At 47.3% G+C, this 20,940-nt stretch overlaps 3 protein-coding genes across 5 annotated transcripts; 1 reads left to right on the top strand and 2 right to left on the bottom strand.

The window, feature by feature from the left end:
* Positions 1-54: 54 nt before the first annotated feature.
* LOC101157973 (septin-2) lies at positions 55-9,486 on the bottom strand. 3 transcript variants are annotated; one of them, XM_011486111.3, is made up of 13 exons: positions 9,321-9,486; positions 8,556-8,598; positions 4,296-4,407; positions 3,358-3,444; positions 2,754-2,877; positions 2,533-2,667; positions 2,339-2,456; positions 2,165-2,266; positions 1,935-2,080; positions 1,728-1,850; positions 1,022-1,082; positions 822-913; positions 55-746 (listed from the first exon to the last, which is right to left on the bottom strand). In XM_011486111.3, exons 2-12 carry the CDS (start codon positions 8,577-8,579, stop codon positions 848-850), a joined length of 1,098 nt encoding a protein of 365 aa, XP_011484413.1. In that variant the 5' UTR covers positions 8,580-8,598; positions 9,321-9,486; the 3' UTR covers positions 55-746; positions 822-847. The 3 variants fall into 3 exon arrangements, with proteins under 3 accessions (XP_011484413.1, XP_011484414.1, XP_004078688.1); XM_011486112.3 differs by having other exon boundaries at positions 4,296-4,410; positions 9,321-9,485; XM_004078640.4 differs by having other exon boundaries at positions 1,767-1,850; positions 4,296-4,410; positions 9,321-9,483.
* A 5,335-nt stretch (positions 9,487-14,821) lies between these two features.
* LOC111949029 (transcription factor Sox-14-like) lies at positions 14,822-17,280 on the top strand. The gene has a single exon (XM_023964836.1). It carries the CDS (start codon positions 14,981-14,983, stop codon positions 15,653-15,655), a length of 675 nt encoding a protein of 224 aa, XP_023820604.1. The 5' UTR covers positions 14,822-14,980; the 3' UTR covers positions 15,656-17,280.
* Positions 17,281-17,944: 664 nt separating this feature from the next.
* selenof (selenoprotein F) lies at positions 17,945-20,810 on the bottom strand. Its single transcript, XM_004078641.2, has 5 exons — positions 20,708-20,810; positions 19,882-20,049; positions 18,942-19,005; positions 18,687-18,736; positions 17,945-18,603 (listed from the first exon to the last, which is right to left on the bottom strand). The coding sequence occupies exons 1-5, from the start codon at positions 20,753-20,755 to the stop codon at positions 18,472-18,474; spliced, it is 462 nt and encodes a 153-aa protein (XP_004078689.2). The 5' UTR covers positions 20,756-20,810; the 3' UTR covers positions 17,945-18,471.
* Positions 20,811-20,940: the final 130 nt, after the last annotated feature.

The following is a 20,940-nucleotide window of genomic DNA, read 5'->3' on the forward strand; positions in this document are numbered from 1 at the left end:
CTGTCATTTACATTTCTAAAAGAACATTTAGGAAGAAAAGACTCAAACTCTGGATCAAGTTGAATAAAACCTTTATTATAATAAATGCATAAGAACATTTGGTACTTCAATGTTGGATAAAAACAGCAGACAGGAATGTCAGGAAGTGGCGTCTGGGCTGGTGAGGGGAAACGTTTTCCTTTTGGGGTTGCAGCGCTGCGGCACCCATCCTTCAACACTTGGCATGCAGAGGAGGAGTCGGGGTACCTAAACCCCACAGGGACTGCTCCTCGCTCACCTCCCACTCAACTGGAAAGAGTTCTGGGAGCTCATCATCACTGGAAGGCAGTTTCACATCTGAACACTGATCTGGAAATGGCACAAGTGAACAGAGGAGGAAGAACCGGTAACAGCAATCTGCAGGTCTGTGGAAGAAAAGCTGCTACAGAGCAGATCAGGAGCTGCTGACAGCTGAAACTGTGCTCGAAACCACAAACATGTGGGGAAAGGTTTGCAGAACTGATTCTCCCAATGAAGCAGCAATGCTTTATATATATATAAAAAAAAAGAGAAGCTGCAGAATATCCCAGTAAACAATTCATATTCATAAGTGGGTCTCATAGTCTGGAAAGGTTTAATACAAAAAGAAACGCTGCTACGTCATGATAGAAACAATACTGTTTGAATGGAAGTAACTAGGTATTAAAAATAACTTCAAGCAAGAGCGATGAGCAGAACAGGTCGGCCTGGTCCATCAGCGGCGCCACCTGCCGAGAGAACAAAAGCTGCATGTGAGCACGCTCAGAGGAAGCGGGCGCTTCAGCCGTGAAGACGCGTCTTACCGAGGACGTCCCACGCGCACAGCTGCTCATTCCTCGCCAGTCTTCTGCATCTTAGCCTGCATCTGTGCGATCATTTCCTGCATCCTCCTCAGCTGAACGACAGAAAACAAGCGCAGTTCAACTCCTCAGCCTCATATCTTTAAACAGGAATGTCATCGTCTTGATAAAATGGGGTTCCTGGCGTCTCAGAAACGTCTCACCTCAGCCTCCTTCTCCTGGAGGATCATGTCCTTGTCCATCTCCTCCGGCTCTGGGGCTTTCCTGCACCGGAGACACACATCCAGTCATGACCGCGTTTTAATTCCTGCTGCAGCATCAGTGAGGTGCAAAGACAAGGATGTGAGCTTCTGCACTGCTGCGCCACTTCAAGCACCGTTAGGCCAACGGGGTGAAGAAAGAGGACAAAGCGGTTAGCAGGTTAGTGGCAAACAGACAGCTGGTGGTCTCCAACTACCAAGAGGAAAGCAGATTAGAGAGGAAGCTGTGAGGTCAGGAGAGCGGTGCGCCTCCCCCACATGGACAAGTGCAACCATAAAGAAGTACCTCCAGCAGTCGTGGCAGGGGGCAAACTGCAACCATCACCGGACAGATGGCGAGGCAGTGGGGTGAAGGGAAAGCCCTTCCCCCTTTCCAGGTTGGCTTTAGAACAAACTCAAACCATCTTCAGTGTAAAAGCGATGTTAAAGTCATCGTCATCCTAATCTACACAGGAACTTCAGCTACTCCTGCTCTGCGTGGAGCGAAACGTCTCCAAACGGGAAACGCCGTCCGTCTAAGGCTGTTGTGAAAGTCTGGCTGCGTCTTGCTCATGGGCACGACAGTAAAACATCAGCTCAACCGTCCAAAGGGACGGCCTGAGCTCTGCTGTCTGTGAGGGGGAGGAGCTGAAAGCAGACAGGTACGTACGCAGGAGACAGAGGCAGAACATAACCATGGGAGGACAACCTGCCACCCCGCTTGAGGCGGTCCGAGCGGAAGTTCTCGTAATGCAGGTCCTGGGTCACCTCCTGCAGATCCTGCATGTGGGTTCTGTGCCGGCAGGGAGAAGCAGGCCCGTTAATGCACCGTGAGACGTTCAGGCTCAGCTGGACGGATGGGTTTCCCCGCACTCACATCAGCATGGTCCGAAGCTTGAGGAAGTCGTTGTGCTCTGGGTTCTCCACCTCCACCACCCCCCACGGGTACAGACGGCCCCTCACCTTCTTGCCTTTGGCCTCAATCTGCTGGTTGGAACCGACCACTGCAAAGGGGATGCTAGCCTGGAGAGAGAAGCCGCCGTTAGCGTCGCTTCCATCTCACACGCCAAACGGCGCTAAGGCGGTCTGGCAAGTGGAGACGGCCACCTTGAGGATCCTGGTCTGCTCTTTGAAGTCTTCATCTTCATCCGACTCAGCATCAGGAAGGTGATAGATCTTGATCCCGTGCTCGTCAATCTCATCCAGAATCTGGGAAATGACAAGGTGAGAGAGCAAAGGCGACAACCATTTCAGAGAGCGGCGTTACGCCGAGCTCCTCACCCGTCGCTTCAGCCTCTCCCGCTCTCTGAGGGTGAGGGTGTCCGCCTTGGCGATGACCGGAACCACGTTCACCTTGTTGTGAATGGCCTTCATGAACTGGACGTCCAGAGGTTTCAGGCTGCGGACGGGAAGCAGACGAACAGTCAGGAGGTTCGTGGACGGCGTGTGGGGGGGCGGCGTGTGTGTGGACGGACCCGTGGCCGAGAGGCGAGATGAAGTAGAAGCAGCAGTGAACTCTGTTGTCGACGATGTGTCTGCGGTTCAGACCGCTCTCATCGTGGAGGTAGCGCTCAAACTGGTCATCGATGTAACTGATGATGGTGCTGAAACTGAAGCAGGTGTTCTCAGGTAACTGCCCCAGCGAGCCCCCTGCCCCCGCCCCGCCATCACCCACAACACGCCTCCAGAGACATACCAGTCCTGGCTGTTGATGGCATCTCCGTAGCCCGGAGTGTCCACCACCGTCAGGCGGAGCTTCACTCCTCTCTCCTCGATTTCTACCGTGGACGCCTCGATCTGCACCGTCCTCTCAATCTTCTCTGTCGGGGGCAAAGGGACAAAGTTCTCTGAGCGACTCCAATTAAACCCTCCAGTGTGCACGTCCACACAAATACTACAAGATCTGGATCTTAATGGAGGAAAACTGAGTGGATGACCCATCAGAGTGAGAATACTTCAGACGGAAGGTGGAAATATGAAGACGTCTGCGATTCTTTCAGATCTGACAGAGTTCTGTTGAGTTCAGCACATGAACCTCCTGATGAAGAGCAGCACTGAGGGTTTCAGCTTTTTCTCATTCCTAGTGTTTGTCACAGAGCACGTCAGAGGCTGGTTAGTTTGAATCAGCGGTTTTCATGTGAAACACAGAGTTCTGTCTCTGGACTCTCAGGAAATGTTGGAACGACGAGGATCTGAACGTGAACCCTGGTCTGCCTCCAGTCTGTGTCGCTCTCGTCATCCTCCAATCGGAGAGGTGCGTGTGGAAAGGAAGGAAGGAAGGAGGGAAGGAGTGTGCGTACCTGCAGCTCCAGGGATGACTCTCTCGGGGTAAAGGTCTGTGAGGAAGAGGCTGTTGATCAGGGTGGATTTCCCGAGTCCAGATTCACCTTCAAACAACAGAACCAATCAGTGACTAGAAAGCGAACGTCCTGAGATCAGCTCAGACTGAAGCACGCCGATAAAGCTGTCTGCAGAAACTCACACCTCCTGCCTGAGGGACCAACAGAGTCTTCGTCGATCGACAAAATCAAAATATAAAAATGTCTAATCGGTTTTAGAAGGAAAATTCAGACATTATAATGATACATAACCCAGTTTGGAAAAGTTTCATCAACATCTCATCCTTTACTGCACACTCTGCCTTCATCCTTCTGGAACTTTGAAAGGACATTTTCTATTCACATCTCATTTTTACACTTTGTGTTGTTAAAGTTCTGGCCTAAATGAGTCACAAAACCCTGTGTTTATTTTAGAGAGTTCCCAGCATGTAGCACAGCTGACAGAGGGGGGCAGAAGCAGCCTCAGCTGTGACCCCACCCCTCCAGCTGGGAGTTTCAACCGTTGAGCCTTAAATGGACGGCGTGGATGTGGTTCTTCCAAAACGCTCCTTTGTCAAAGAAAACAGAGTCTTCTGAATAAATGTACGAGCAGCATGAATTCTGTTTATTGTCTTCTTTAGCATCGGAAAACAGGAAGACGCCGACTGAAGATCCAGGTCAGAGGTCAGATCAACAGTCAGGATGTGAATCGGCCCCCGGGGCCACACAGCTGACATTCTTCCCCGGTTAATTTTAGAGCAGAAAGCTCTCTGCCTTTCCTTTTTCAAACCAGAACTGACATTCACACAGTTGACTGCCGGGAGCCCCGCCCCCACGCTGCCCGCTTCAGCTGAGACCCCCCCCCCATGTGACGATTCACACCAGGCGCACAGAAATCAAAACGAGGACCTTTAACTCACCAACAACCATGAGGGTGAACTCAAAGCCTTTCTTAACAGACTTGCGGTGAACCTGGTTTGGTAGGTTGGCGAACCCGACGTAACCTGGAGTCTCTGGGTTGGTAAACTGGCCCTGCTGAGAAACAGAAGAGAAGCAGAAGACTTAAAACATGGATGAGCATCAGTCTACATGTAAGCTGAGACCGTTATTGCCTTATTTAATTCGTTATTTATGACCTGTACTTTTTCTTCCACCTTGTATTATTACTATTTTTTATTCTTACTCATTGCTACTTTGTTTTTCGTACCTTTCCAACTGTTATTTTTCTTGTTTTTGGCTGCTGTGTTAATTACCTAATTTCCCTCCGCGATCAATAAAGTCCTATCTTATCTTATCTTATTATACAAGTGTGCGAGTAGATGTACAACCTTCACCGCAGAGAAATGCTTACAACACCTAAACGTAAACTCAGGACACCATTCTTCCTGATGAGAGCTTTCTGTTTCCATGGCCGACTGTGTTCCTTATAGTTCAGTAAAAATCCTAAAGCATGGCGGCGGTCGCCAGAGCTGTCACAACCAACATTTAATTAAAGCTGTAAGTGGCGTGTATGGCCCACAGGCGCTTGACGCACCCGCTGGCCGCCTCTATGCACCACCTTCCCCAACGCTTTCCACCTCTTCGCGGCACTGCCACAATCAGCACCCACCTTTGATCAAGGCTAGGCAAACCTACATATGCTAAATATGCTAGTTGTGCTTATTTTGCTAAAAGTGCTATCATAGCGATCAACATCATTAACTGTCTCAGAAAAACACATTCTTTCATTGGTGAGAGCTACATGTGATAAGTTGATCGAAAATCCACTTTATTCAAAATGGCGGCTTTTCTGTTGATTTTATCTCCATAGCAACCGTTTTATACTTTGGTCACTTGGGGATAATGAACCGATCGACGTCAGTTTCAGACGAATCGGTAAAAGTAAACTTTTGGATGTCCTTAGCAACCATGAGGGTGAACCGCGCCCACATTCCTTTTATGGCCATATTCAGTGTTTTAATGTGTTCAGTTCCATCAATGGATGCAGGCATTCAATTTTCACAGTATTCAAAAGTATGAGTTATAACAGTACGCCTCTTTTGCAAACTCGCCACGCGCACGCCGTTAATCTAAAACTTCTGATTGGAACATTTTTTCCACAGTAGCTTGCCATTGATGCCCGAAAAGTTACGAGATGATCGATCAAAACCGGGACGAATTTTGCGCGCGATTTTCGCCAACGTTTAACGCCTCGTGACTAAACAAAGGGCACCAATGTGAGTGTGCACACCAACGCAAAAAAACACCACGCGTAAAAGCGTCATTTTTTAAAAACCGCCTCGGGTTCGTTTTTTTGGTTTGACAAGCCGCGTCAAAAACTATACGACCAATGAGAATGGCACTTTTGCACACGTGTTTGGAGCTTCTGAAGTTACAGTAAAACACAACTTGGGGGCGCTCAAACACACAAACTGTCTTGCTGAGCACACATACTAGGGTTGTGCCGATGGACGATATCATCGTCCATCGTGATGGGTGACTGACATCCCGATGGAGGGACCACCATCGTGATGCCACGCCCCCGCCACGTTGCGCGTCGACACCATAAGCCGCGGTTACATGTACAAAATATCTTGATGGGATCAATGGTCAGATTAGAATCCAACCGTGTACATGGGCCCAGAAAAATGTTTTCAGAATATAAAAACGTTCACTAAGGTCACACTTTCCGTCGGAATAAATCATTCGCACATGCGCAGTAGGGTTTGAAAAACGGAAGGATATAAACTCCGCCGAGCGGCTTTTTTTTTTTTCAAACTTTATTGAATGTAACAATTCAATACAAAACATTGTTAAACAGCGCCGAGCGGCTATATACATTGACATGTCAGCTCGGTAAAATACGAGATGATCTTCTAAACGTGCTTTTAATAATGTTACGGTTATTATGAAACACCTGTTCGCTCATCATTTGAATTTTAATCCGTGTGGTCAGTGCTTTTTCTGAACGAAGCCAGGATTAGCAGTATGCTAACACGGGCTAACAACATTAGCTTTGGGTGGTGCTGCTTGCTGGCTGCACGTAAACATGTAAGAATAACATTAGCCTTTATTTAGTCGGGACACGACTGGAAACACAAATCTGCGTGATTGTTTGAATGTTTTCTAAGGACTGAGCGACATTTCTGCTTTGAAGCTCAAACCGCTGTGTGTGTGCTGACGATCCGAGCTGTGCTCAGACACACGTTTAGACCCGGTTCTGAGTTCGGTAGGTAGTACCCCTAGAGCTGCGGGACGGATCGCAGTCTTAAATCTCCCACACATAGCGCTCATGTAGCAAAGCACCCCCCCCCCCTTCCCCTCAAACACAAAGCTGTAAGTCCGCACTCCGCCGGTCCACTTCACTAGTGAAGTGCGGGAGCGGACTACTTCTTTTCTATTTTGTTTGTTACTTTTTTTGTTAAAGTCACTTCCCTCAGTTTATACTGGATCATCGCGGATTAGTCATTAGTTGGGAAATAAAATGAAAAAAGCAAAATAACGAATAGCAGTTATATAAGAACGAAAAATGTAAAAATAACCCCCCCCCCCCCCCCCCCCCCGACGATGTCATCGTCCATCCCGATGGTTGACAGCAAACATCGTCAACGGCCAATTTAAGGGACATCGCCCAACCCTAACACATACGTCACGGCGAACAAGATATACGCCAAGTAGAGTCTACACTACCGTGAAGAAATAGGATGAAGATGCACTCACTCATGGAAATTCGAAAATATCCCAGAAAACGCTCATGATACATTTTCAGCTCTTGTACCAGTCGATAAAACTCCCCATGTTCTTCTCTTCTCGTAACTATGGGATGTACCCAAAATCGACGTCTTTTCTGTCTTTCATCATTCAACAGAAAAATAATTTCTTCATCGCTGGAACTGGAGCTAGAGCTACTGGTGCTTGAAATATTTGTTTTCTTTGTATGATTCTGACAAGCGCGTAAATACTTGCTCTCTTCTTCTGAATGAAAAGCGACTTTAAGAAGCGTAAAGTTGCGCAGCGCCACCTTGTGTACAGGAGTATTTCAGTTTTACATTAAGCGCCATCTATTGTCAGGGAATGAAATTGCATGTTCGCTCGGCTCATCGTCAGCGAAAATCGCCTGGGTGTGAACACAAAAAACGTGTTGAAAAACGCTGGCGAATAACGTGCGCCAATATTCATCCCGGTGTGTACGGGCCGGTCCAAAGTAGTTTTTTTTTAGGGCTAATCCTCACGGCGGAGGGCATTTCCCGCATTTCTTCACGTGGACGTGCTGTGAAAGCACAAAAGTTGACATTTAAACACAAGTACTTTTTGTTTCAGCACAACCTTTTAAAGTTATAAAACTCATGTTGTGTATCTGCGAGCGCTATCAGCTCCGTGCTAACGTAACTGACCAGTGAATATTGATGACATCATCAAGTGGGAGTAACATCCAAATCGAGAAATAATATTTTTCCACAACTCTTTTCGTTTTGAGGGCTAAATGTAGGCATGGGGGGCGGGGATCGTAGGGGTGAGGGAAGAATCTGGATTAGGCCAAAATCCATGTGTATGATAATATAGTTCCTATGACACAAAGACAATTTCTTTTTCCTAACCAGAAGTAAGACAACTGGATCTCAAAGGCGTTTCACCCACGGACTTTTACAAAGATGGATGTGCATTTGCATTTAAACTGAAAGCTTCTTAGCCGATCACCGCTATAAAGTGGGCGTGTGTGTTAGCCTGGGGGGGCGGGGCTGGCAGCATAGACTCTTCCTGGAAGGGGCGGGTTCTCACTTTGTGACGTCACAATGTGAGGACCCTCTCGTTTTTGTGGATTGGGAGGGGCTGTTGCTCAGAGAGCAGGAGCGTGAATGGATCAAAATACCACTTTGGGGTTGTTCTTCTTGAGGAATTAACACTATAATACATGAAAAGCTCAAAAGTTTGCATGCTATGGGTCCTTTAAGAGAGATTTCAAAGTTGACAGACGGACTGGAGAACACCCCTGATGCCTGACGTTGTTACCTTGTTTGGAGAACCTGCGTTAAGATTCGGTTCTGCAAACAGAAGCCTCAGCGAGCGTTTCACTGAAGTCAGAGCACATGACCCAACCAGACAGGAACTGCATCACTTTCTCCACCCAGAAACCTCCTAAAGCCGAGGTTGACTAAGACGCAGGTCAGCTGAGTGAAAGGTTTGGTTCCTCAAAGACTCACCTTCATTTTCTCAGCTTGAGACATTTTCTTTTCCTTGTTGAACCTGAAACAACAACAGCAGCATCAGAAGATGTGACTCTGGAGGGAGGCTTGCTGGTTTCCTCCTCCTGTGACAGGAAGTCTGTTGTGCTCCTCTCACCGCAAAAGCGGCTTCCTTCGTTCAAACAGAGCGTCACAGTCACAGCAGCAGCAGCAGCAGCAGAGAGTCCAGCATTCCCTGCTGCTGCTGTCCTGCGATGCTCCCTCCTGTCGTTTGGATCATCATTACCATTACTGGTTAGCAGTTTGAAGTTGATGTACTTTATTCACGACAGGCAAAACTATGAACACACCCACACAGCAAGAGCGAAAACACCACCGAGCATCAATGCAGTTTACTGCAAGTTATTCACAAACTAGTTCTCAAACTGGCGCGGTTTGGGCTCATTTATTCTTCCTAAAAATCTGCTAGCAGCTACTAGCTGTTCAGCGTCACCGTCGAGGGTTCAGTGAGACTAAAACGCAGAACGGATGCGGCCAAAACAGCTAAATTCAGGACACAAAAGAAAGAAACTAAGTAGAACTAAACCAGCAGCTCGTTAAACTGTCTGGTGAAACTAGCTTAAACTAGCATTACTAGCCAGGTAGCTTTATCTTCTTCTTAGGATGTTAAATGAAACGGCTAATGCTAACTAGCACCTCCGCTTCAGGGGGGTAAACGGGATTATCGCCACACCTAGACGGGGGTAAATGACAGAGGAATCGCCCCACGGGGGCCGCACTTACCGTCTTCCACGAGCAGGGAGGCGAGCAGCTGAGAGGCAGGCGGGCGCCGTTCGCTGGGTGTGCGGGCAGAGCGGAGACGAGCAGCCGTCGGTCGGGCGGGCAGCGGACGCTCGGATTCCTCACATTCCGCTGCAGCTGCTCACTTCAGCGCCGCGCGCTCCCGGCGGCACGAGCGCGGCTTCAGCCGCCAATGAGGGCAATTATTCACATAGTGGTGGAGGGCAAAAACCTAACTTAAAAAAATAACGGATCAAGTGCTTGTGCTTGAAAGCAATTAAAAATATAACAACAAATCACATCGACTTACTGCAGTGATTTGTTATTAATACTATGAAGACTTAAATTCAGTCACTAATAACCGACTAGAAAAGGAGTTTTTACAAAAGTCATCTTCTGCTAACATACATGTCTCTGTCATAACAAGGACATGGATGCACCGACGTCCAGGATGCGGTGACCTTTTGAACTCACACCGTTTGGGATAAGTCGTGTACGGTGGCTCGTTAGTCTGCCGGTGTGAGCCGGAGGAGTCAGTTCCTCAGATGTCTCTATGCTCATCATTTAATCAATTTGCAATTTAATTTAATCAATATGTACCACATTCATCTAAAATAATAAAAAATAGATTTAAACAAAAGAAGATCCCAGTCCATCAGACCAGTTGTTCTCCTTGATATTTGGACACACAATTTTAGGTTTCATATTTTGATGATAATAAATCAGTCTATTCTACTCTGTAAGGTTTTTATCCTGTTTGATTCATTTGTTGCTACCTTCACACTGAAAAAATATTCAGTCTTGAATGCTATTCTGCTTGCTAATGATTATCTATGGATTCACATTTTTAAAACACCAACAGAGGAACTCTGAGCATATCTGTCCCGTTCACATTACAGCTGTTTGGGTCCCAGAATGCCGTGGCTTAAATAGAAAAGAAGCAGAAGTTCAGCAGTCCTATTAATAATAATAATTTTACTTTATTTATCCCACAATGGGGAAATTCTTCTCTGCATTTTGACCCATCCCCTGGGGGGAGCAGTGGGCTGTAAACTGGCCACGCTTGGGAGGGGACAACTGGCTGTGGGAGGGCAGGGATTGAACCACCAACACTTTGGTTAGTGGATGACCTGCTCTACCGCCTGAGCTAAACTGCAGCCCAAAACTAGCTTTTCTCTCACTCAGCCGTGTTCACCAGGCCACTCTTAGAATGACACAAACGATTGTCTGATTGCAAATTCAAGTAATAATTTTAAACTGAATACATCTTTATCAGAAAGCAGGGAGAACATCCTTTGCTGACCTTTCTGTTTCCTGAATCTCTGATCCTTCAGGAGGTTTGGCGATGAGCAGCAGCCTCATTGCTGTATCTTCACAGGAGCCACTCTTTCCATCATTTCCATGAGCGCCTTTGTGCTGTGATACATTTGACTTTCTATTTTAAAAACATCTTTTTGCCCCTAGAAGCTGCTTGAAAAAAACAGTCATTCATGGTTTTCATTTTACTTGAATGCAGGCAGGTTGAAGGATCAAAACCATTTCAACTCTTTTTTTTTCCTGAACAGACTTCCATTATTTGATCATTTCCTTTGATCAGAAAACATGTTTTTAATGAAAATGAATAACAAGTGTAAAATGAAACAGTCCAGTTGGTTCATTATGACCCAATGAATGGCAGACACGACTTTTTTCAGTTCTTTCTTACTTTACTTCTCATAAAAATGAAACAGAGCTACGAAGAGAGATGTTCTGGTCTTTTCTTTGTTTGTGAAGGTTTCCTTGCAGAGCAGACAAAAACTGGAGCTCTAACCTGACACTCTCTGTAAACGGATGAAGCGGATGGGGACAGTCACAGCTCTCCCCATCCCAGCCTCTCATCATTTAAAGTAAGCCTGCTTAGCCGGCACCTATCACTTTTCAAACGGCCTTCGTTTCCTTAATCTCCTGCTGCTGCGGCGGTGCGGCGTCCCTGACAAATGCCCGGTTGCAAATGCCTCTCCGGCTGCTGACTCGGACGCATTCTGGTTGGATGGATGGATGCAGGGGTGGGGGACGATGTGGCCCCTAAACTTTATCCTCACATGTTGCAAGTGTATTAATTTGGTTTAGATGAGACCTCAGGACAGTGATCTGGCTGGTAGGGATGAGAGGAAGCCCCCTCCACCCAATCAGACACCCTCCACCTCCGGCTGAAGCTATCTGTCACTGCTTGTCCATCGGTGTGTCAGCCTGTTAAAAACAGCTTTGCTTTTCCTAAGTATCCCAAGAATAAGCAGAAGATTTAGTGAAATCCTCCTCAGGGAAGTGAGAATCTGGGATTTTCCCTCTGAAATGTGTTCTAATGGACTTCTCAGAAGTGTCACAAACTTCTTTTTCACTCCTAAGTGTTTTGGGATTTCTGTGGATCTGCTCAGAGCTGAATGAACAAAAATGAAATTGTGGCTGCATTTGCACTTTGCAGATGACACAATCTTCAAAAGACATTATTTTGGGAGGGTTTGGTGGCAGAGGGGCCAGACTTCTGCCTCCTCGCAGTCCAGCTGTGAGGAACGAACATTTGAATTCTCAATTGTGTTACTGTAGAAGGAAGTTCTAGTTCTATTTGGGTCAAGCAGTATTTGGTACTTGGAATTGATTTGAGTTGCTAGTACTCTGGATATTTGTTTGTACTCATCCCATAACTTGAGGATAACGTTGGGAGGGGCGTAAACGTAGTATTCTGAATTATATGCTGAAACTGTTGGGTCCCTTTGTTCTTCATGCAGCGCTTATAGTCGCTGTCGAGCTGTTATTGTCATTTTAACAGTGGTCATTTGGGCCGATCTTTATTATTGTCTTCATATTCATTCATTCATTCGTTCGTTCGTTCGTTCATTCATAAAGCAGCTTCCGCCACCAGCAGAGGAGGCCCAAAGAGCTGCACACAGGGAAACACAAACGCAGAACATTTTCCAATCATCAAACATAAAACCAGATTAAAAGAGATTCAAACCAGCATGATAGCAGGGCTAGGCTGATGGGAAAACGCTGAAATGGAGGAACAATCCTTTCTAAAACTCTGTAAGAGCCTGACTTCTCTTGATTGCTGGGGGCAACTGATTCCGTATTTAGGAGCCATCACAGCAAAGTAACGGACCCCCCCCCAGAACTCAAGTTTGGTTTTGGGAACCATGAACATGAACTGGTCTGTGGAGCGTAAGGACTTTAGGGGGAATATTTGAAAAGCCTATGGGGGTAAGAAATATCAAACTAATGATAATGATGTTTTTATTCATTGTTAGTAATATTAAAGGGAATTTGTATTTTATTTAAATAAAATATAGACCAAACAGCAACAACATCCAGAATGTTGTGAGTGCTGTAATTTGGTTTTCAAGCTGGTTTCCAGCAGTAAGTCATTGGCTTTATTTAGACAAACAGGGGGGGGGGCAAGGTTTCCAGCAGAGCTGGGCATTAAGTCAGTAAGAACCGGGAGGGTTGTTTTTGATTCATGTAGGGTTGACCGATTCCTGCCTCTTCAACCGATGCTGGAGCTCCTTCAGTGTCCGTCTGCCTCCCTGCATCCCCTTTCATTCACTTTTCACCCCCCAGCTCTTTACGCACCTGTCAACTTCTCTCTGCAGTGCGTCTCTTTAATCCACCTGAGTGCACAGAGGATAGTTTTGACATAAGAAGAAAAGATAGACCCCCGAGTGAAGGCCCGGTATCTTTAGAGCCGGGGGGGATAACCGGATTACCACGCCCGTTTTGAGCTGCTGGCACTTTTTCTTATTACCAGTTTCCCTCCTCATCTCTGCAAAGTTAAAGCGCTGCCCTTTCTTAGTAGCTGAGCAAACACTGACACAAGTCCTCACAGCACAACAGCCGTCCTGAAAACTGAAACAAGCTCTGAGGATAAAAGATCAGCTCGTTTGCTTCGTCCAAACAGAAATCCACCAGAACACGGCCCCTGTGTGGAAGCCATAATTGCCTCTGTCTGTCTGGGTCTGTGTCCAGCATGGGGGCCCGTCTGCCCCCATGCTGGACACAGATAACAGCCCAGCTTCAGAGGCAGATCAGCTCTTACCCCCGCTGCATGTCATTTTAGCCCCAGCCTGGGCACAAAGACACAGCAAACACCGTATCCACTGGATCTCGGCACCGTTCATTTTGCTTTGGGAAGAGCCTGCAGGGCCTCTGTGGGAGGTAAATGAAATAAAGACACCCCCCCCCCCCCCCCCCCCCCCGCCGCCATGGTCTATGGTATTTATCACTGTTACTAACATCCTGATCACACTGCAGCCACAGACAAACTCAAACGCTTCATCTCAGACAGACTGTCAGAATCGTTTGAAGATGTTTGATTCCGTAACAGAGCAGCCACTGCAGCACAGACAGAGGAGGCTCAGTGCTGCAAAACTTCTGTTGATGTCTTCAGGGTCACACCTGCAGGCTGGTTCTGCCCATGGTGACCTTCATGACTGACGCTGCTGAGACTCTGCTCCCCTCTGCTTTCATGTCTCCCCGTTTTGGATGAAGACGGCTGCAGACGATGATGTTTCCTCAGACTCCACACGCTCCCACTGTGCACCCATGACGGCCAAATGAGTGTGTTTGCAGATGTGTGTGTGTGTGTGCTGGTGTGTGTGTGTGCAGATGTGTGAGTGTGCATATGTGTGAGTGTGTGTGCAGGTGTGTGTGTGCAGATGTGTGTGTGTGTGTGTGCAGATGTGTGTGTGTGCACATTTGTGTGTATGCGTGCGCAGATGTGTGTGTGCAGATGTGTGTGTACAGATGTGTGTTTGTGCAGATGTGTGTGTATGTTTGTGTGCGTGCAGATATGTGTGTATGTTTATATGTGTGTATGTTTATGTGTGTGTGTGCCCATGTGTGTGTATGCGTGCAGATGTGTATGTGTGCAGATGTGTTTGTGTGTATGTGTGCAGGTGTGCGTGTGCATATGCGCAGATGTGTGTTTGTGTGCAGTTGTGTGTGTGTATGTGTGCAGACGTGTGTGTACGTGTGTGCAGATATGTATGTATGTGTCCACATATGTGTGTATGTGTTTTAGTTGCTTTTGTTGGTTTGTTGTTGTTTTCAATCTTTTATTTTGTGTACTGTTGCTGATTTAAAAGACGTGAATCAGACCAAACAGGAACAGAAAGCCGTCACAGCGCTCTGTCTGCTGCATCTCTGCTGTTTTCAGAGGCGCTGCCTTTGCTGCTCCACTGTCTGAAATGAGAAGAACTGTTCTGGGTGAGGATGAAGGCTTCCTCCTCCTCCTCTAAACTCTCCTCAAACAGACTGTAACATCCCAAAGACTCCTCCTTTTCTCGGTTTGTCTTGTGAGGAGCAGTTTTCCATCCCATCCTGATCCTGCTCCTTTCTCAGCAGAAAGCTGCCCCCCCCCCCCCCCCTCCGAAAAAAGTGTCAGTCTTTAATAACGGGATTACAGCTCTGCCTCGCGTCCATTGGCCTGAGCCGCCGTGACAGTGACAGGGGGATGACACGCTTTCTCCTCCGGACTTGGTCCTCTGACTCGCAGCCGTGGACTCATTTCGGCTCTGCGTGGTCTGAAACACGCACGCGCGTCTCCTGAGCAGAAGTAATCCAGACCTGTTGGTTACCTTTTACGCACGTGCGCATGGGGTAGTCTACCTGTGAGGTTACCTTCCTGTCCTGCCATGGCAAAGCCTGTAGAGCACATAAAGAGGCCCATGAACGCCTTCATGGTCTGGTCCAGAGGCCAGAGGAGGAAGATGGCCCGCGAAAACCCAAAGATGCACAACTCCGAGATCAGCAAGCGGCTGGGCGCGGAGTGGAAGACGCTCTCCGACTCTGACAAGCGCCCGTTCATCGACGAGGCCAAGAGGCTGCGCGCGCAGCACCTGCGGGAGCACCCGGACTACAAGTACAGACCCCGGCGCAAGCCCCGCGCCCTCCTGAGGCGGCCCTGTCCTCTGCCGGCCGCGTTAGGGGAGGAGTGCGGGGAGGGCTTCTGCGGGGACCCCTTCCTCCTCGGGGACAAAGCCAGAGTCTTCCTCACCGCCGGACCCTCCTCTTCTCTCTCGTACCTGGAGCCCATCACGCACTTCAGCACCGGAGCTGTCCAGCGGCCGCCGGATGGGCCACACTCTCTGGCCTCGGGCGTGCTCCCCTACAGCGCGCACGCGCTCGGATACCAGGCTGCGGGGTTCGGGGGTCTGGCCTGCGGCGGCCAGCAGCCCCCTCCGCCCCCCGTGACCTGCAGCTGCGGCGCCTGGCCCCCCTCCGGGCTGCAGCCTCAGGTGGCTTACATCCTGTTCCCGGGAGGGGTGGGCAGGGGGGACGCGTTTAGCGCAGCGCGCACGGTGATGTGATGACGAGCACGAGCGGAACCAACACTTTGATGGACTTCAGTAGATGTGGACAAACCCGCGGAGTTTGAACCAAAACTCTGAAGGAGAAGTTGGAGAACGCTTTCTTCGGCGGGAAACCTTTTCACATTTTATGAAAGCTTTTCGTTTTGTCGTCTCTGTACATAATTGTCCTTTTTCTGTCAGTCATTGAACTGAATCTCTTGTATTTGAAAACTTCCTGGCGGGAACGTTTGTCTCTCTGTTGGAGTTCCTGTTCCAAAAGTCTTCACAGAATCGTGTCACATAGAAATGCTGATCAATGTTTAGGTAGATCCCTCGAAAAGCGACTACAGAGCAAAGGCAGACGTCGGTCAAATCAGCTTTTCTCATTTCTGGCCCTGCAACAGACGGGCGACCTTGACCTTTCCAGGTGAACCCTGCCCTCGTCCAACAGGAGCCGGGACCGGATGCAGTGACCCCGAGACCCCCAAAGACATTTTTCAGAAGGTCTGCTAAAACAAAACAGAGCATCAAATGCTTCTCCCTGTTTGGTTGCATGTTGAAAACGTGAAACATGTGTCTGTGAAGGATCTTCGTCTCATTTCACACTTGAAACGGTGAAAACGTTTCGACGGTGGCTCTACAGGGACAAAAGAAAGGATCCATGAAAGTCTGGGATCACATTTAAGCTACAGGATCTGCTCTCTGAACAGTAATCATTGTTGGCTCCTTTGTTTGGACACAAACCTTCACATTTAGCATCCAAAGGACTCTTTTAAAGAAGCCCCGCCCTCCTTCATCATCCTCAAACACAAGCCATGAACCTCTCCCCAGGTTTTCTGTACGTTTGATGACTTTAGTGTGTGGACGGCCTCACAAATGAAGGGGTCTTTCAAACACAGGGAGCCCCGTTCAGAAGACGGGTCTGGAAAATCCTTCGCTCTAGTTTGTCCAGGAGAGTCCTGCCAGAGAAGATGAGTCTGAGTTGTGTTTGTATTTGTGTGAATGCCACATTTGAGCTTTGGATCGTGTCCGAACTCAGCATGTAGATCAGGATTTCTGAAACATTTGCAGTTCAGACACGTCTGCAAAACCAAACATAGTCCATCCCAGATTTTCATACAAACACACGCATGACCACATGTGAGTAGAAGAGTCTGCAGTAAAGTGCAAACCTTAAACGAAAGCCTGATGCCATCACATTCCTGTGTGAACACCTTTTCTCACACACTCCTCCCTGCTCAGCTGACCAAACAAGCCCGTCCTTTAGCCAATAACAGCAGACTTTGATAGCAGCTGCACGCCGCTCACACTTCTGTCATGACGGTTTCTTCTGAAAATAAGAAACAACCGAGTCCAGCGGACGGGATGCTCCCTCATCCAGCTCAGAGTAACGTGACCTTTTCTGAAGAAGCAGCTCATATTTATGAGAAGCTTTTCATCCAAAACACCCAAGATGTGTCAATAAGAAAATAAGGGGGCTTAAATATTTATTATATTTTATATATTTACAAGGATTAACCACTGCACGGTGGCGCAGTGGGTAGCGCTCTTGCCTCGCAGCAAGAAGGGCCCCGGTTCAAGTCCCGGCTGGGGACATGAAAAACACAACATCAATGGGGGACCTTTCTGTGTGGAGTTTGCATGTTCTCCCCGCATGCGTGGGTTTTCTCTGTGATCTCCGGCTTCCTCCCACCGTCCAAAAACATGCTACATAGGTTGATTGGCAATTCTAAATTGTCCATAAGTGTGAGAGTGAATGGATGTGTGATTGAGGATATTCCACACTGCGACAGACTGGCGACCAGTCCAGGGTATCCCTTGCCTACGCCCAAGTGGCCGGGATAGGCTCCGGCAACCCTGTGACCCCGAAAGGGAATAAACGGTTAAGAAGATGAATGAATGAACATATTACATCGTCTCCTATTGTTTTTGACAGTTGCGTTGATAACCTCCTTAAGCACTTGGAGATGCATTTAGTTTTCTCAGAATTTAAAACCAGCTTTGAATCAAGCAGATGGTTGAATTCCTCGTAGCTCACAGAACTATAAATGATCCCTGGTTCGGTTTCCTTCTAGCAGAAACAAAACATTTCATTGGCTGAATTAAAGTTATCTAAATTAAATATAATGCTGCAGAAAAGTGACAAAAATACGTTCCAATAGTCTTTGGTCAGATGTCAAATGAGTGAATTCTGGTTTAATCTGAAAACAGCTGAGGCGAGCTGGGCTGTAATACCAGTGACGGCCACCAGATGTCAGCAAAACCCCGTGGTCCTGAGAAGCTACAGTTTAACGAAAGCAAACGACGTTAAGAGAGAACAGTTTTATTTTTGCATATTTATGCCATCAATCAACTTCGGGAATATCAGCAATAATCCAGTTTCTCTTCAAAGCAGACCGAGCAGAAAGGCACAAAGTAAACATCAGAGTTCACACTCCATCAGGGTTCTTGTGAAGTCTTCACACATGTGTGCCCCTGCAGAGGCCTGCGTTTGCGGAGGAACAGGACGGAGCGTTACGTCTCCACCTGCTGAGCGTTACAAAAATGATCAGACAAGAAAATTAAACACTGCTTCTCCAGAACTGCATTGAAAATGATCTCCTGAGAGGACGCGTCAGGCCCCCACTAAACTAATTTGGTCAAATTTTCACAAAAATATAACATGGATAAATTCATATGGAGCAGAGACTTTAGAGACATCGTTCCACATTGGACAAAAACGTAAGAAAACAGTCGGCTGATCGGAAAGAAAATCCAGAGTTTTCCTCTTTGGGACATTTTTGTAATTCATGAAAACAAACAAACTAGGTGACAAAAAAAAAGTTTGTTTTTGTTTATATGCGTTCCAACTTTTCACCCAGAAACTCCTCGACGCTGTCGGTGTTCCACTTGAGGATGCTGAGCTCCTCAGCAATGTTCCCGTTATCGTCCAGGAGCTTGAGAACAGGATCGGAGCCTCTCACATACTGAGGAGAGGAAGCAGGAGAACATCAGAGGCAGATCTGCCATCGGAAACCAGAATCATAGTTTAATGTGTAGGGAAGACTACCTTGATCTGCAGACCCTTGAAGATCTTAGGCTTCTCGCTCCTGACAAAAGCTGCGGATAAGCAGAAGAGAATCAGGAGGGCCCAGTGCATGCTGGGGCTGCAGAATGCAGAGGAACCTCCAGAGACTGTGGAGAAAAGTCCTGAGGCAGCAGAAAGCTTCAACAAAGCACAGATGCAGAACATCCGCAGAACGGCAGCAGAACGCCCGTCTCTAAGAGATGAAGATGAGGAACCTCCTGGGTTCTAGGAGCTCACCTTGGACTTGAGGGAACCTCCCCAATTTTCATCCACACACCTCAAGGATGGCGCCTGGGTAGAGCTGCAAGACACCAGACAACCCATGAGTGGACCAGAACCAGGTTCAAACGCAAAGCAGCAGGTCCACGTTTTCCCCCCCCGTCACAAAAAAAAACATGGACTTCAACGGACCACCAGCTGAAGCTGGAACCTGAATTCCACCGAAAACTCCTCTGAAAGCAGCAGCAGCTCCTGATCGAACCGGTTCTTTGGCTGTTCTTTGAAGCTCAAACCCAGAAACAAAGAGGCTGAAGATGAAAACTCCTTTAACAAACTTCCTGTTTTTGGGAATAAAAACTAAAAGAAAACATAGAATTCCTCTTGTAGTAGCATCACACTGATGCTAAATTCAGCAGTTGGTAGAAAAGTGTGCTGAAGGTCAGAGTGTAAAGCTGTCAGGACTCCAGTCCAGCAGCAGAGGGAACCTCAGCACACAAAAACACGGATCAGAGCTTTTCCTGACATCAATCTGAAGAACGACAGTCTTCTGAGGGAGACAAGAACATCAGGGAACAGATGTCTCTGATCATGCACCAAGTCTGTACGACCAACTCAACTGGGTCCAGTTTGAAGTATTTTCTAAAGTACTCCGATTACTACTATAAAGGCAAACTACTTCACTGTTTTTAATATAGCAATAAAAATGAACTTTTCCACATTTCTATTCATAAAGCTGTTTAACAGAGTTAAAGAGAGCTGGTGACGGGTCACAGATGTTTTTAGAAGCAGCCCAGGACCCTGACCCTGCAGGGCCCGTCTCTGATGGACAGGTCCCCCCCCACACACACACACAAACAAACCACTACTACAATGAGAGCATGTTCCTGGTTAACCTTTCCAGCATTCGTCCGGAACGCTCCCCACTGTGAATTCATCTGAACTGTTCCCGCCCCCTCACCTTGCGTCCCTCCATCTGTGCTTCTTGCTGGCAGCACCGCCCGCAGTCTGGCTGCAGCTTCGTCAGGCTGAACTCCCCGAGGAGGTCGCAGGAGCTGCACAGCAGGTTGCTGGAGAAACCCAGGTCCCTGCAGGCCTCAGACGACAGCTCGGCTCCACAGGAGAGGAGCTGCTCATGAGGAGGAGGAGGAGACATATCACACACAGGTGTCGACTAAACAGTGAGGAAGGGGTTCAAGTGAACCAGACCTCACTCTCTGCAGCTAAACTTGCTTTGTGTGACGTTTAGTTCCTCCTGCTGAGGTGACTGAAAAACACTGAAACTGCACAGAAGGTTCCGTTTGTACATTAAAGCGCCTTAGCATCAGTGTTTGATCAGAACACAACAATTTCTGCTTTTACATGAAACGTTTTTAACTGAGACAGCCTCGACGGCAACTATTCTGCAACTTTATTATTTGTTTCTGACTAAACCAGAAAATGTAATGTCAGATGAGCTTCGTTATGGGTTCAACATTTCACGACACCGGGAAATTCATGATCAGCTTGGCTTGACTCTAATACATCCCTATTATTGAGTAATTTATTTATTTATTTATATATTTTTTTGCTGAATCTAAATCTGAACAAAAGGTCGGCGTTTAGCTTAGCTTAGCTAAGCCACGTCATTTATAGCCTACCGGCTGCCTGAAAAACAGCAACATCCGGCTTTAAAAGCCGAGCAAAAACCGCAGAAACGAGCATCCCGACAACCTACCAAGCGGTTCAAAATGCAAACAAAGTTTTAGAAAGACCTATAAAGGTTCAGAGTTTAATGTAGAAGTTACCGTTTGGAATAGTGAAAGAAGCCACAGCAGATACACTTCACCCGACATCTTGCAGTCTCCTTTGTGACAGCTTTTTTATTTTTTTAAATTTTTTTTTTGAAAGACAACTCCAACCCGCCTGAACAGGAAGGAACTCTAATTATAGTTACAATTATTTATTTATATGAAAGGATACAAATAAAGTGTAATTTAAATGTATTCCGGTTATTGTGAAATGATTATATATATATATA

Source organism: Oryzias latipes, chromosome 17 (genome assembly GCF_002234675.1).
Source record: "Oryzias latipes chromosome 17, ASM223467v1".
NCBI lineage: Eukaryota > Metazoa > Chordata > Actinopteri > Beloniformes > Adrianichthyidae > Oryzias > Oryzias latipes.

What these genes read in the sequence shown, in the direction of transcription:
- LOC101157973 (XM_011486112.3), bottom strand. Translation starts at nt 8,579, where the DNA reads ATGTCTCAAGCTGAGAAAATGAAG. An exon ending in GTTCACCCTCATGGTTGTTG is followed by an intron (nt 3,445 to 4,295) that starts GTGAGTTAAAGG and finishes TGTTGTTTGAAG; the next exon opens with GTGAATCTGGACTCGGGAAA. An exon ending in GCCATCAACAGCCAGGACTG is followed by an intron (nt 2,668 to 2,753) that starts GTATGTCTCTGG and finishes CACCTGCTTCAG; the next exon opens with TTTCAGCACCATCATCAGTT.
- LOC111949029 (XM_023964836.1), top strand. Translation starts at nt 14,981, where the DNA reads ATGGCAAAGCCTGTAGAGCACATAAAGAGGCCCATGAACGCCTTCATG.